Source organism: Lithobates pipiens, unplaced genomic scaffold, assembly GCF_037356315.1.
Source record: "Lithobates pipiens isolate NorthernLeopardFrog02 unplaced genomic scaffold, aLitPip1_a1.2 Scaffold_13, whole genome shotgun sequence".
NCBI lineage: Eukaryota > Metazoa > Chordata > Amphibia > Anura > Ranidae > Lithobates > Lithobates pipiens.
This window is the reverse complement of record NW_027507718.1, coordinates 99,418,144-99,434,638: the sequence shown is the minus strand read 5'-3', so window position 1 is coordinate 99,434,638 and position 16,495 is coordinate 99,418,144. Positions and strand designations below refer to the sequence as shown.

General features: G+C 42.1%; 1 protein-coding gene across 1 annotated transcript in view; it reads right to left on the bottom strand.

Annotated features, from left to right (window-relative positions):
* Positions 1 to 7,640: 7,640 nt before the first annotated feature.
* The window catches only part of LOC143976023 (uncharacterized), a 58,002-nt gene continuing 49,147 nt past the window's right edge, over positions 7,641 to 16,495 (bottom strand). The window contains exons 3-5 of the mRNA XM_077478530.1: positions 10,395 to 10,448; positions 9,755 to 9,835; positions 7,641 to 7,906 (exon numbers count right to left, since the gene is read on the bottom strand). Of these exons, the coding sequence (XP_077334656.1) occupies positions 7,815 to 7,906; positions 9,755 to 9,835; positions 10,395 to 10,448 (227 nt within the window). The 3' untranslated portion in view covers positions 7,641 to 7,814. The remainder of the gene's footprint in view (positions 7,907 to 9,754; positions 9,836 to 10,394; positions 10,449 to 16,495) is intronic.

The window sequence follows — 16,495 nt, the reverse complement described above, 5'->3', positions numbered from 1 at the left end:
TGCTAGCTCATTATGAATTACTTACCTGAGATCGAAGCCCCCGCAGCAGTCCTCGTTCACCGCTCCGGTGGCTGACATCTCTCCCGGGGGTCACTTATGGGTATCATGGCTCCGGCGCTGTGATTGGCTGGAGCCGCAATGACGTCACTCCCGCGCATGCGTGCAGGATCCACCAGTAACAGCACAGTGTAACTGAAGCAATGGCACGTACGTGCCATTGCTTCAGTTTGCTTAAGTGGGCATGTGCTGATGACATCGGCACAGGTAAGCCTAATTATAGGCTTGCCTGTAGTAAAAAGTGGTTGTAAAAGGTTTACAATCACTTTAATAGCCATTCAAACCCCTTTGTGTCAACTTGTGTGCATGTTATCAGGCCAAAATCACCAGGGTATTTACACTTTTCATCAGGGTTATTTGGGTAGTTTCTGTTGCTATTATGATTTAAAAAGAGTAAACACAGTTGATTGATAATAAATGGCTTCAGCCAAACACTAACCATGAGTGAAAGAAATGTTTTTGTGTTATCATTCATATTCTCAGAAAAATAGCCAAGAAATCATAAATTCTGCCAGGGTATGTAAACCTATGAGCACAACTGTATATACACATATTTCAAACTACGTTTTATTGGCCCGAATTTCAGGAGGTAAGGAGTGAGACCTGGCAGTTTTCACGTAAGAAAATCCTTTTAGGCCACATTATATTAAAGAGTGTGTGTTACAAATTTCACAGCTGTGAAGCAGCATGAAGAAACCTAATGTATTGTTACTTTTTAATGAAATTAAATTCAACCAAAAAAATGAATGGCCAAACACAGTTTACCCAGACCAAAAGTTTTTAAAATATCTACATCCTTTTTGCAAAAATTAAGCACCTTTCACACTGATCCACTGCTGTTTTCTCACAGCATGGGTGCAGCACAGGGTACCTGCGGTTTTCATGCAGGTTACATGCTTTTTGTCATAGACTTCCATTAGATCGGGCAGTTTTGGTGCATTTTCTGAAATCACGCCAAAAGTCCTGCATGCATGAAAACCATGGGTGCGCTATGCTGCGCCCATGCTGATCAGTGTGACAGGGGCCTTAGGCTTAGGCTATTTATGGTGCTTTGTCTCCATTAATTAACCCAACATGAAAATAATTGCAGAGAAGATTGACCCTAGCCACAAATCATATGTTTTGTGCTACCATACCACAGCCATGACCATATTGGGGTTTGGTGGTGCGTGACAACTGCAACCCCACAGAAAAATGTATGCAGGGTACAGGATGGACCCTGCCTTTACAAACATTCATCGTATCTGCAACTGTTACACATCTGCAAAAAAACGTGGTTTTGGGTGTTGGTGTCCAAACTCTGTAACCCCACAAATAAAATTCTTCAGAGCACAAGATGGACCCCTTCAAACATAATTTGCAGCATTTGCAACTGTAAAACAGCTTCCATATTAAATTTGCCATTGCAAAGAACAGTAGTTATGGTTCCATTTTTAGACGTAAATGGTAGCAGGCCTACAACAGTGGCAGAAGATGTTAACAGTGGCAGGTAGATGGATGTCCCAACAGTGGCTGGGTGTGCTCATAGAGACCGGACATGGCAATGGTGGCAGGATCTGAGATATATTTTGTGGCCTGCAACAATGAAAGGAGTAGCTTTGGATGGTTTTTCGAGGGTGGTAGGACCCCTTAATATTTATTTAGCAGCATTTGCAGCACAGACTTGGTAGCTGCTGCTGATCCAAGACTTTATCATTTTTACAAATTTCAGCCAGTCAACAGTGTCAGTGGACAGGCTCTCTATTTTGTCTACTACAAAGCCCCCTAAAGCACTGAATGCAAAATCAGAGAACATGCTGGCTGCAGGGCAGCCCAGCAGCTCAGTTGTACACTGGGCAAGATCTGGCCAGTGGTCAATCTTTGTGACCCAGTAGTCATGGGGTCATCTGCTCAGGGGGTCTCTACATTTAGTCTTACCCCCAAATAATTGGCCACCATGTGACGCAGCCACTGCAGATAGGTGTGGGCAGCAGACAGACCTGCGGGATGAGGACTGATTTTTTTTAAAAAGCATTGTTCAGACAACAACCCTTACTGCAGCTCTTGCCATCACATGCCTCCCGCCGGAAGTTCACACTGCCCTATGCGGACTGCTGGGAGTGTCAGTGAAACCTTAATGACACCCCCAGATCAGTTCGCATATCGCAGTGTGATCTGCAAACTCGGACAGGAATCGGATCGCATGGTGTGAACACCCATGCGATCCGATTCTGCTGCGGACCAAAAAAAGGGTCCTGTGCGAGTTTGTGGCGGGTGTGATGCGAATTCAGCCATACTATCTGTATGGCTGAACTCGCATCGCACAGAGATCGGATGTGATTTGCACTGCAGTGTGGTGCGAATCACATCCGGTTCTCCTAGCCGCGCCAGTGTGAACCTAGCCTTAATGATACCACGCAGTGCAGCAGCTGGTATGCCTAAGGAACAGGAGCCACACTGTGGGCATAGATTCTTTCAGCTCTGTAGGCACAGGCCCAGAGGTGGTTAACCCCATGGCAACTTGTGCTAGATATGGTGGTGTGCATCAACAGCACAAACCTGCTGTTTCACCCTCTGGCAGGGAAAGTTGACACATGAGCCGACACATGAGCCTTGCCTAACGCAAGTCCTCAATTTGCTGAGGCAGCAGTTGCAGGATTGGTACCTTAGGTTACAATCTTCTGAAGCAGGCTAGAAGAGTTTGTAGCCATTACAGGTGGTCCTACCCAGCCAGTGTTTGGCTGGGTGAAATTCAGTGGGAATTCCATCTACCTACAAACCTCCTTATTGATGACATGCCCACCAGGTAAAACTCGACTGGCCATATGGCAGTGGCTGCACATGCAGCAGAGGGCCATTGATGAGAACCTGTGCGAATATGGCATGAGGGAGAGCTGGGCTTCTTTTCCCAATACCAGTGGCTGCTGATAAGTGTGTATGTGCTGTATTGTCACCATCTGTGGAGGTGGCAGGAACTGTAAGTCGTGATAATCGGTGCATCTATGGCAGAGTACCAGTTGTGTTCCCGCTGGAGTACGCACTGAGTGGCATCTTGGACAGTGCACTTAAGGAAGAGCAGGAGGAGGTAGAGGAGGACGTCCTTGCATTTCATGGCCTACTCTATTCCGACTGTCTCTGTGGGGACACAGGAAGCACAGGAGGAATAGGATGAGGAGGATAGTTGTCGTGGGGGCATTGAGGCTGGGAGGCTGGAGATGACATAGAGTAATCTTCCAAGGGTGAGTTTAATGCCTCCCAAACTCAGGGAGTAACACATGGTTGGGGGGAGGTAACTCAGGACATTGTCAACCTCAGCGACCACAAGGACTCAGGTTCCTCTACCTCCAGTAATTTGGGGGACATTAGCTCCCTCATACCCCAGAGCCTGTAAAAAGAACTTAGGATTTGTGGCATTAAGGAGAGGCACCAATTTTGATTGGCAACCCACCTTGATCCAAGTTTTAAGTGTAAAATATCAGAGGATGACTCAGCAGAACAGGGCATTGAGGATGAGTTGGAGGTGACAGCTCTGGAATTGTCACCACTAGCTGTAAGGAAGTGTGGTGCCTGCAAAAGCTCTAGGAGTGTGCTCTGTCCTGCATCCTTCCTGTCTGCCAGTCAATCACCCAGTGGTCTGCGAATCATATGTTTTTGCTCACGTGGACCTTGCTGCTGACCGTTTTGGTCCAGCAACATGCAAACATTGTCTTCCATGTGAAGGTGAAGGGCACAGATAGCCTTAAGGGTGAAATAGTGTCCAGGAACCTGCCACTGTGGCTGGAAATTCCTGAAAAGGGGCAAAATTCACCAGCTGGAAAGGCAGAAATTGTTAAGCTAGAAATTTGGCCAAGTTGGCATTTAGGTGCTGAGCATGAGTATTTTTTTTTTGTTCTAGCAGCTGGGGCAGAGAAACATGCCTGCCAGCTGGTGGGGTGGGGTTGAAAGATTCAGAGCAAGGTTGCTGTCTATGCTTGCCCCTACTTTGCATGCAGGTCCTCTTACCCACTAGCGAGCCATATGGTAAACCTTTGGCACCCCTTGATACACTGTCATCCTTACCACTGGAGGTTTCTAAGAGAAACTCATGCATAGTGGGGGTAGAGATGGAAAGGGAGGACCTGAAGAAAGTTAAATGCTTTTCAAAATGAGCTACATGGTAAGAGGCCAGATGCCTCTTAATACATGTGTTACCTAAATGGCCAATGGTATTGTCATTCTTGATATGCTGGATTAGCAGAGACTTTAAATAACAATAGTGAGGTCTGCTGCACAATGCTGAAAAGGGCCCACATGGGTGATCTCTGGGTAGAAAACTAAGGTAAAATAGTTCCCTGCACCCATGCACCTCTAACATGTGGTGTAACAGGCCATCTTCTCCTTTCCCTTCTCTGTGGGCTGCCCCTGGAAGACATCCTTCCTCCATGAGGTTGCATCTTTCCCTCACTTTTTTCCTTTGCTCTATCGGGCACCCAAGTGCAGTCAAACACCTCATCATTATCCCCTCCCTCCTCATCTATGCATCCAAATTAGGGTAGTATCCTGTGACTGCGGGAACATCACTGCCTATTAGTTCTTCCTGCCTGTTGTCCTCTCCGTCTAGGCTTCTGTTGCTCTCCTCTTCAGCACATTATTCATTTTGCATTCTCATGCAGCAAGTGGCCCAAACTGTACTTAAATAATTCAGCAGATTCCTCAGACAGTTGACGGGGCAATGGAAGGAGTAACTGTGGATGAGGTTGTAGGATAGATTGTTTTGGCAACTGTGGTGGATTGCGAGCTAGTCTGCACGTAGGTGACAGAGGAGTATTAAAATGAAGTCTTTATTAGTCATTCCACCGCCTCCTCCACATGCTTTGGCTGTATAGCATGACCAGTGACTAAAATAAACAGCAAATATGCTCTGCCTGCAGATGATACACAATCACCGTGGTAATAGCTTCATGGGAATATCTGCCTCTCCCTGTGGACCTGCTAGACAGGATGGTGAAAATGTGGAGCTTACTCCCTACTTTTATTTGCAGCTTTTGGAAGAGCTGTATGGGGGTAAGTGGTTCTTTGTTGCACTGTAAACTGTGATGCTTGGATGGCACTATAAATTGTGGTACTTTGGTGGACTAGACAGCACCTCAATAATCTGCGGTGCTCCACTGCAAAGGGCAGCTGTTGTAGTGACACCAACGCCTAACAAAATAAAGGCCAAATAAATCTAAGCTCAAACATAAAAGAACATTAAATTAATTAACCCCATGTACTCACCCAAAAACACTACATGCAAAATACACTCTTTTAGGATCCTCCTTTTGTGGGCTCCAATATAGGTCAAAACCATCATTTGCCAAAGTCTTGTACTTGAAGACATTGGCTAGTGATGGATTTGGCAATGTATTATGGTACTTTCATCTGAACAAAACTTTCCAAAAGACCAGGATTCCAACGAACATCCAAACAGCTAATGTTCAGTCTGAACTAAAGTCTAGACCTAACACTTAGCTCATCCCTAGGTATTAACACCTTTTATATTTTAACCTGCAGCCATTTTCCCTCAAATCATTCTCTGCAGCTATTACCTTTTGTACCACCACCCCCTCCCTTTAGAATGTAAGCTCTACGAGCAGGGCCCTCCTGTACCTTTTGTATTGAACTGTACTGTAATTGTGTTGTCCCCCCTATACATTGTAAATCGCTGTGTAATCTGTTGGCGCTATATAAACCGTGTATACTAATAAAAAATAAAAAAAATTCTGATCTTGCAATTGGCTTAGTGCTTTCTCTGGAGTTTTCCCCCATTACAACACTGAGACTAATATGACCATGATGTAATCATGTGACTGACAGATACTCATACCGAGCAATCTTGGTGGATGGTAAGTTTTTGTAAATCATTTTACTATTTTTGTTCTTGGGTCCTTTCTTTGGTTGTACTCAAAGTGAAGATTTGCTGTCCAAAGCTCAATATACACACACCACAATCCTTATATTCAATCTGCTTTAGAATTATGAAAAGGGAAAACGTCAGTCACCATTATGATATGAGGACCTACCTAAACAATTAATTTATTTTGTATCCATTCAGGCAGGCTATTGCAACACATAGATAATTCATATAGTTAAAGGAGAATGTACACTTGTAGTGTGTGTGGGGACCTTTAAATAGAAAAATTACTTGATGCAAACCATTACCTTCAAAACTTCACTGTTGGCTTGAATTCCTCCAAAATATACATATCCTACTCAGTCCTGCTTTGGATGACTGCTATTCTCATGAGATGTGGAGTAACTCCCTGAGCAATGTAGTGGCAGTTGGTGATGTCACTACTGTGCTACTCATTGCTTTTCAGAGGTCTTTCCTGAAATGTGGCTTCACCTGCAAGAACCTCTTTCTCCCACTTTATCCATTTTAATGCTATGTGGTTCCTCCGTTTCTCTTACTGTTTTTTGATTATTACCTCACCAGTCAACAGCTTACCAGATCACTATTTAAAAGGGGAGCAGATCTGATAAGAAGAAGCAAAGTGTTAAAGGGTAAGTCAGTCCTGGGGAAAAGATCAGCTGCAGGGAGCCCCACAGACAATGTTGTGACTAATCCTTTGACTTCTGCTTGATTTTTTTTTTTTTTGGTACGAGTTTTTATATTATGTCCAATAAACCCTCTTTAAGCACTTAAATGATGGGTCTTAAAGCCTGTGAAATACTTTTGTAAATGCTAGGTCAATCGGATGCTTTTCAGACTATTTAAGACCAATAACTATCCAAGATTTGAATTCTTAGGAAATTCTGAAATATTTAAGAATTAACATACTGTAGACGTTCACTTAGCTGCAGTAGTGAAATTACCTGGATTTATTTATCTGGAGATACAGTATATTACCAAAAGTATTGAGACACCTGTCTTTACAGGCACATAAACTTTAATAGCATCCCAGTCTTAGTCCATAGGATTCAATATTAAGTTGGCCCACCCTTTGCAGCTATAATAGCTTCAACTCTTCTGGGAAGGCTGTCCACAAGGTTTAGGAGTGTGTCTATGGGAATGTTTGACCATTGTTTCAGAAGCACATTTGTGAGGTCAGGCACTGATGGTGGATAAGAAGGCCTGGCTTGCAGTCTCCATTCTAATTCATCCCAAAGGTGTTTTTTCGGGTTGAGGTCAGGACTCTGTGGAAGCCAGTCAATACCTCTACCTCAAACTCGCTCATCCATGTCTTTATGGACCTTGCTTTGTGCACTGGTGCACAGTCATCTTGGAACAGGAAGGGGCCTGTAATTGTCCAAAATGTCTTGGTATGCCAATGCCTTAACATTTCCTTTCACTGGAACTGAGGGGTCAAGCCCAACTCCTGAAAAACAACCCCACACCATAATTCTCTGATTTGGACCAGTGCACAAAGCAAGGTCCATAAAGAAATGGATGAGCGAATTTGGGGTGTAGGAACCTGACTGGCCTGCAGAGAGTGCTGACCTCAACCCGAAGCATTCTCTCCAACATTAGTGCCTGACCTCACAAATGCACTTCTGGAAGAATGGTCAAACATTACCATAGACACTCTCCTAAACCTTGTGGACAGCCTTCCCAGAAGAGTTGAAGCTGTTATAGCTAAGACTGGGAGGCTATTAAAGTTCATGTGTGTGTGTGTGTAAAGGCAGGCGTCCCAATAAATTTGGTAATATAGTGTATAAAAATCAGTGAATAACTTTACTTCTGCTATTAATGGACAGTAGCTTTAAAATAAACATATCTTGAAAAAAATCAAACATCTGTAGATATCTTTAGTAATCTGTCAAAATGTTTTCCAATTGTTCATGCAGTCGATGGCACAGTCAGCAAATTGGGTGCCACATTGAATATCTTGGATATCTTCTTTAACTCCATCTACAACAAAAACACTTCCAAGTTATTATAGTTTTGAAATTAGATTATTTCCTACATTAATCTAATATTTTTTTCAATGAATACTCTCTCATTGCCTTCAAGTGATGCTAAACTCTGATTTAAAAAAAGAAAATTATTTTCTTAACTCAGAAAAGTGCCTTCTATCAAAAGTACCATCTAAAATGTATTTCTCTGTATTCTCAGAATACTGACAAGCTCATTGTTTATGCTATGGTAATGCAGTACAGCAATAAGTCAAGTTAGATCATTTACAGACATTTTTTAAGCACTATCTGGGGCTGCTTTAGATGGCAGCACAGGAACTGGTGTGCAGAAGCCAAGAGGTGGATTACACCAGGCAATGTTGGATGTTTTTGAGGACAACCCTGGGGACAAGGTAAGAGGGGACAGAGAAAAAAAATAAACAGGGGAGTTAAAAGAAAAGTACACAGAGCAGCATACATTAAATAACCCACTTTACCTGCGCTCAGCTCAACCTCCCCAAACTGCTGGTAAAATAGCACCCCGTGGTGTTTCAACTCATAAATATCTAAAAACCAGCACAAAAATATACAAACTTTACACTTCCCCGTGGTTTGGCATGACATTGCTTCTGATGAGCGCACATTTTATTGTGGAGGTGGTATATTTCATAGTGTTTAAGGGCTCTGCTAATTTTACCTTTTGGTGCATTGAACCGGAGGAAGAAAATTTGAGGAATTGTACCTTTGGGTTCTGTGAAACAATTTTAGGAGGGCTCTTTAACATCAACAGGGACATGCTAGAAAGACTCTGATTGGGCCACTAGGATACTTTTGGTATGCCTTTGTCCACTTTGAGCATGGGTGATATGGTCCCTAAAGGGACGGCACACTGAAATTGCACAACAAGCAATTTGGCAAGCAACAAGGGCTGTGTATGTAATGTGGATTATTATTGTGTAAGTGTATATTATGCATGTGTTTGGACGTTGGGTTTAAACACACTGCACAATAATCTCTTACTTGTTTTTTGCTTATACATCAGTCCTAAGGATAAAATGGAGGAAAATATACTGGAGGTGCTGTTATATGTGAAGGAACTGGAGCTGACTGGAGGGGACTTATCATCTACCTAATTACATAATTGAGGATTTTATGATTGAATGTAATATATAATGCATTATTGACCTACGAATGTCTTGAGGGATTAAAAGTTATGACTTGAGTAAATTGTATGTTCAATTAAATTTGAATATTGATTTACTATACTATGAGGTCCATTTTCTTTGTATTTTCCTTGTAGTGTATTAAGACTTTTTGGTGATAATATAAAAACATTATTTCCACCTAGGGGCTTAGCAAAGTTTCTTGAAAAAAAAATGCTAACATATTGTAAACTGCTTTTTAGTCTTAAGCTGGGCATACATACTTTTCTGCAAAATGGTTTGATTCCCCCATCAACCCAGTCAGTGTTGATGAGAGGTAATCCTTCCCGCGGAACTGTTGTATTCAGTTCTTCTGGTGGGGAGTGGGGGGAGAGCCTTCCCTGCCAGTACACACAATGATTATTGCTAGCTATAGTTACTGGCAATAATCATATCTAAAATCTGAAAGGCTGGTTGTACCCAAGTTGATCAATCAATCAATCTGGGTACAATTAGCCTGGCCATACATGGTTCGAATCTCGGCCAGTCCCTGTTGAATCAGCTGAAATTGGAACCCTCTATGGCTTTATTCTGGCACTTCCAATAAGTTGTTGACAGTAAGCAATGGCTACCATATCAGCCCTTTCTACTATTAAAAAAAGAATGGAATCTAAACAAAACAAAAAAAGAACATAGAAAAAATCTTAAAAAAGGGTTTGTACCTATAAACTGATAGTTGTTTCTTGGGAAACTGTTCATTGTGCATCCTTCCAGTCCAGGTAAACACAAATAAATGATACAATCTGTAATAACAAAGTAACAGTGTGTATAGGCCAATTATTCCTAAAATAAAATAAACCTCTAAAAATAAAATGGTAGTTATTATTGTTATATTAGTAGAATTTGGATTCCCCTTCTCTCTAACCCTCTATATCACCATTGTGCACTAAAGAAGATTTCAGACTGCCTCTCCTTTACATGTGTTTATATTGTACAGCCTGCATGGTCTACTGTCTTTGCGAATGGAGAGAAGTGGTAGATTGTCTTTTGGTCCCTCAGAAGAGTCTCTGGTAAAAAAGGTACTCAGTGTTTAAGTTTCCCATCCCTGGAAAGTATGGCACCAATGGCCATCCTTCCTGCTAGAGGGTTTTTGCGTCTGCTTCCTCTGCTGAGCTAAGCCAAAGAGTGAGATTTCTTTGCCTAAGAAAAAATTATAATATTGTTTCTACTGTATATGATATGCTGCCACCTGACTTGGGAAGTTGAAATAGACTAATCTACATAAAGTAGCTTGTAATTTGAATGAAATTCCATGAGTCCATACAAATCTACTTAGGTATAGGTGCTCATAAAGTTACTTACTGTATTTACTATTTTCCTCATAAACTGGAAGAAATGATCTCTTGGTGAAGAAAGCTGCAAAGAGAAAATGAACATCTTTGAAACACTGTGCGTGTTCTCTCTCCTATAAAGAAATTACCGGCGATAAAGAAAAGAGATAACAAAAGCATATTAACCCATGACAACCAATTGCATTTAATTTTCAAATTGACTTCAATATATTGAATTCTGGATGGTTTCTATGAGTTAGTAAAAAAATCCACAGGTCTTTCTATGTGTTGGTACAGCGCATACTTCATATCTAATATATTTACAAAAGTTCTTATACAGGGTGTAATAATTGTTATAAAAATTGCCTATCTATACGGGCTTACTTAAGCGTATGCCCATGAGGGAGGTGGGTTTAACTGTACAGGGATGCACAGAACACCTGAACACATGTAGCCAGTCCTATTCATGTGAGTTGTGATGCAGGGCTGCTTAGACACACTGTGTGCATTCATCAAAGTTTGCTGAAAATCCACTGCCAATTTTCAAGGCTAATGTGCAAGCTAATGTCAAAAAGGACATGGGGAGCCAGGCACTGCTATGGGGAACATTTACCAGAGCAAAAATAGAATTTCTTAAATATATTACACAGGAGGGGGTACTTTTATTATGATTATAAGAGTGATATGGGAAAAAAACAATGCTTCAAGCAGTTACATACTTGGGATATGCCTTTATGCTGTATGTTGTGTCTTAAAAGCAGGTTTTATCTTTCAAAAAATTAGAGAGTATTATCTAGGGGGCAAAAGCCAGAAATATTATTCAGTGGCTGCACAGTATGTAAGCAATTTGGTAAGGCTGCAATATAACAGGAAGAGATGAGACGGGTTTTATCTTGAAATAAAAGCGAGTGTATTTGAGAGACAATAGCCAAAATATTATACAGTGGCTGGGCAGTGCAGGTATAGATGGCAATTGGCATAAGCTGCTAACTGGATATTAAAAAATTAGCTGTGCTTTAACCACCGCTAGGTCCACTGGTCTGAGTCCCACTTTGTCCAAGCTCTTTATGCTGCAAACCCTTGTCCTATAAAATCTAGAAATCAAGAGTTGCAGATTGCCAACTGCATCATCAATGCAGGTAGAATGGCAGGCAGCAGAAAATGGAGGGGGGCATGCTATAGCCAGGGGGAAGGGCAGGCAGCAGCAAACTAAGCAAACTAATGCCCCGTACACACGAGAGGACTTATGTCCGACAGACTTCCAAAGGAGTTCCGCCGGAATTCCGCCGGAGTTCTGACAGACTTTTCGGCCGAACGGACTTGGCCACACACGATCACACTAAACTCCGACGGATTCGAACGTGATGACGTACGACCCGACTCGAATAAGGAAGTTCATAGCCAGTAGCCAATAGCTGCCCTAGCGTCGGTTTTAGTCCGTCGGAGTAGCATACACACGAGCGGATTTTTCGAAGGGGACCGGGTCCGGCGGAGTTCCGTCGGGAAAATTTGAAGCATGCTTCATTTCTAAAGTCCGTCAGACTTTTGCGAAGCTAAAGTCCGTTGCAGCCCACACACGATCGGATAGTCTGACGGACTCGGTCTGACGGACTTTGGATGTTGAAAAGTCCGCTCGTGTGTACGGGGCATTAGGAAGAATCCTACAGCCATAGCCTGCCCTTCCCCAAATCAGGTTTTAAAACTAAAAAAATTAATCTACTAGAAAAGCAAAGTATGCAATGTCTTAATGCAGTGTCGATTTTCTTTTTTTTTTTTGCTGTGGATAAGAAAGGGTTAAAACCCTATCAGATTATTTTTATCTGTCTGTGTCTGGTGGGCAGATTTCCCTTCAGGTAATGAGAGGAAATCTCCCCAAAGTGATGGCAATTCCCATCTTATGTCACATACACATGAGCGGAATGTCCGACAGAAAAAGTGAGACGGGAGCTTTTCATCATATATTCCGATCGTGTGTTATGTTGAAAATTCTGAAGGACCTAGAAAGAGAACATGTTCTAAATTTTTCCAACGGAACCAATTCCTATCGGGAAAACTGCTCGCCTGTATGCTCTTCCCACATACCAAAAACGATGCATGCTCTGAAGCAAGTACGAGATGGAAGCTATTGGCTACTGGCTATTGAACTTCCTATTTCTAGTCCCGTCGTATGTGTTGTATGTCACATTCTTGACGATCGGACTAATGATCGTGTGTACGCAAGACAGTTTCAGCAGAATTCCGTCTGAGTTTATTCCACCGGGAAAACCGGTCTTGTGTACAGGGCATTAGACAGTTGTTACTGGAACATGTGTTCTTTTTGGAAGATTTCCCCTCCCCTCATGCCATCATTACAACTTAAACATTTTGGATTTCCGCTTGCTTTCTGTTTCAGTGACAACAGTCACCAGTACAAAAATATTCTTAATGGGAACACAGACAGCAAAAAGAAAAAAAAACTTGACTCTAATGCCGCGTACACACGACCGGACTTTTCAATTGACTAGGTCCAACGGAATAAATCTGGATATTACGATCGTGTATGGGCTCCAGCAGACTTTTTTTCCCAAAAGTTAGACGGACCTGGAAATAAAACATGTTTCAAATCTTTCTGACGGACTCGAGTCCGGTCGAAAAATCCGTTCGTCTGTATACTAGTCCTATGGATGAAAACCGACTCTAGGGCAGCTATTGGCTACTGGCTATGAACTTCCTTATTCTAGTCCGGTCGTAAGTCATCACGTAGGAATCCATCGGACTTTGGTGTGCTTGTGTGTGGCCAAGTCCATTCGTTCAGAAAGTCCGTCAGAACTCTGCCAAAAGTCTGTTGGGAAGAACGTCGCACCTAGTCCGTTGAAAAGTCCCATCGCGTGTACGCGGCATTACCCTCACCCACTCTATCCAAAGCCAAGTTTTGCCTTTACATATAAAAGTGGTGGTTGCCTGGTTTCATGTTGTACATAAATGTCTCTTATTTATTGTACATTTATTATTTAACTCATTGTTTCTGGCATGATTAAAAAATGTATCTATACAACTGATTGGAAACAAAAGTTGTATTCTTCAATAAAGTAAAAAAAGCATTGCCTGTATTTTCTTACTATATTGTCATTCTAGTGATGGAATAAAGAAAAACATTATACAAAAGTAGATTTACCTTATTTAGGTAAACCTTATCTAACTTTTCATATTTTCATAATTTTTATATTGAATTATATATTACATTTCATGAAGCATAAGTATATTTTCATTAAATATTCTGCAGCATGAAACCAGCTAGCCTAAACCTATTCAAATGAATAACTATGTGTACTAATGCTGCATAAATCTGCATATATCACTTCTGTTAAATACAATAATAAGAATTCAACATACTTCATCTCTGAGCCTACACAGTCATAAATTTAAATCTTGCCCTAAATACATGTATTTAACTTCAGGTTCCCCCACCTTCAAATTAAGAACATATTTTCATTTGATTTTCAGTGACATTTTCCTTATGTGATCTACTGATAATATTACAATGCTAAAGAACTTGACAAATATACAAATGGGAATTAAGTAATGCTAGCTAGCAAATGTAAAAACATATTTAATGTAATACTCCTTCACACTATACAGTATATACAGAGCTGACCTGTAACATCAATGTTCAAAGAGCAAAACTACATGAAGTGTATTTTATTTATATATACCGTATATACTCGAGTATAAGCCGAGATTTTCAGCCTCTTTTTTGAGGCTGAAAGTGCCCCCCTCGGCTTATACTCGAGTCATCACTGTCTGCCCGCTCGATCAGCGTGTCGAGCAGACAGACAGCGGCCATTCTATTCAAAAGCCGCGCCTCCGGCTCCGCCTTCGCCTGTGATAGGCGGAACACTGAATTTCCCAGCAGCCTGTGTTCCGCCTATCACGGACATCGTATCATCCTCGTACTACGGACGAGGATGATACGACGTCTGTGATAGGCGGAACACAGGCTGCTGGGAAATTCAGTGTTCCGCCTATCACAGGCGAAGGCGGCGGCGCAGCTTTTGAACTTTACAATGGCCGCCGACGAAGAGGGCACGGGACGGAGGCAAGGCAAGGCACGGCACGGCACGGCACGGGACGGGACGGGGGCAAGGCAAGGCACGACACGGGACGGATGCAAGGAGGCAAGGCACGGCACGGGACGGAGGCAAGGAGGCAAGGCACGGGACGGAGGCTCGGGACAAAGGTAGGCTGGACACACACACACACACACACACACACACACACACACACACACACACACACACACACACACACACATGGATGGAGACACACACAGGGATGGATGGATGGATGGATGGATGGAGACACACACACACAGGGATGGATGGATGGATGGATGGAGACACACACACACAGGGATGGATGGATGGATGGATGGAGACACACACACACAGGGATGGATGGATGGATGGACACACACACACACAGGGATGGATGGACGGACACACAGGGATGGACGGACACACAGGGATGGACGGACACACAGGGATGGACGGACACACAGGGATGGACGGACACACACACAGGGATGGACAGGCATGTCTCACCCTCGGCTTATACACGAGTCAATAAGTTTGCCAGTTTTTTTGGGGGTAAATTGGGGGCCTCGGCTTATATTCGGGTCGGCCTATACTCGAGTATATACGGTATATACCAGTGCAAAGAATTATAGTGCCATAGAAAAAATAGAAAAATAAATCCATGAAAAGTGTCCAACCAGTCCTCAAAATTCTTCACAAAGTGCCAGAGTGCTATGCATATGCAGTATAGTAATAAAAAAGGCAATATAATTATTTGCACTGGTATTTTCATTAAAGTAACAATGTCATTTAAGGCACAATCAATAAATAAAGGTAAACATCGAGCACCCACAGAGAGTGCCTTTCCTTCAAAATGGTCATAAACACCAGACCTTTTAATTAAAGACAGAGCAATCTCAACATAAGATGTGTTTGGTGGGAGTACCAATAAAAAAATTACCATATAACATAACAAAATGTAATTAACGGTAGAGTCAAGAAATATATCTCTGATCAACTAGGGACCGGTTGCGTATTGTCTCATCAAGCTACTTTAACATGTAATATTAGGAATGAATGTCATAGGGAGAAAGAAGTATGGTGTAAGGAACAGAGGAAGGGGGGAGGGGTAAGGAGATGGGGAAGGGTGGGGAGGGGGAAAGGAAAGGGGCCAGTATAAAGGGAACCACTGTGCACATTTTTAAACCGAGAAAAGGGAAGAGAGAGAGAGAGAAGGAAGAAGAAAGAAGAGGGTCAGCCAGAAATACTTTAAGGTGTAGATAAATAACGTATCCATGGATCCCAAGTCGCATCAAATTTCTTAGTAGAATTGCGAAGGATACAGGTAAGTCTATCGTTAACCATGATCCAGTTAAATTTATTCTTCACTTGATCAAGGGGACCAATCGACTGCTTCCAGTATTTAGCAATAGTTATTCTAGCTGTCAACAACATAAATGTAATTCGGTTTGTCGATTTCTTGAGGACCTCATCGGGAAAATCCCGTTCCCATTGAGTCATGTAAGGGAGCTTAGCAGTTGGGTCAGTAAGAGTAGCATATATATCGTAGATATCCATCCCCGTAAGAGGCCCTTCATTTGACAAGATAATTCAAAATTTGTAAGTATAAGGGGTCCATCTAATAGCTTAAGTTTAGATTGTACAAAATAAATAATCCGATTATATCTAAATAGTTCGCCAGAGGGCATCTGGAATGTGTCCTTCAAATATTGCAATGAGTATGGTTGAGCCCCATTAAGGTAGTCTCCTATCCTAAAAAGCCCCTTGTTGAGCCACCATAGGAATGGCATTGGAGCTATTCCGGGGAGAATTCAGGGTTAAAGAACATGACACTGATGTATGCTCTATTTTTATCTAAAGGGACTTATCCACCATCTTGCAAGAAATTAAAGTAGAGAGCCATATGAGGAGCCAACTGTTCAGAATTTTTTTTTATAATAATTATTAGGGATGCCGTCAGGGCCCGGTGATTTATGTAATGACAATATCTTAATAGTGTTATGTATTTCCTCAGATGTAATGGGTTGGTCCATAAGTTCTCTATGAGACTCCAGGAGAG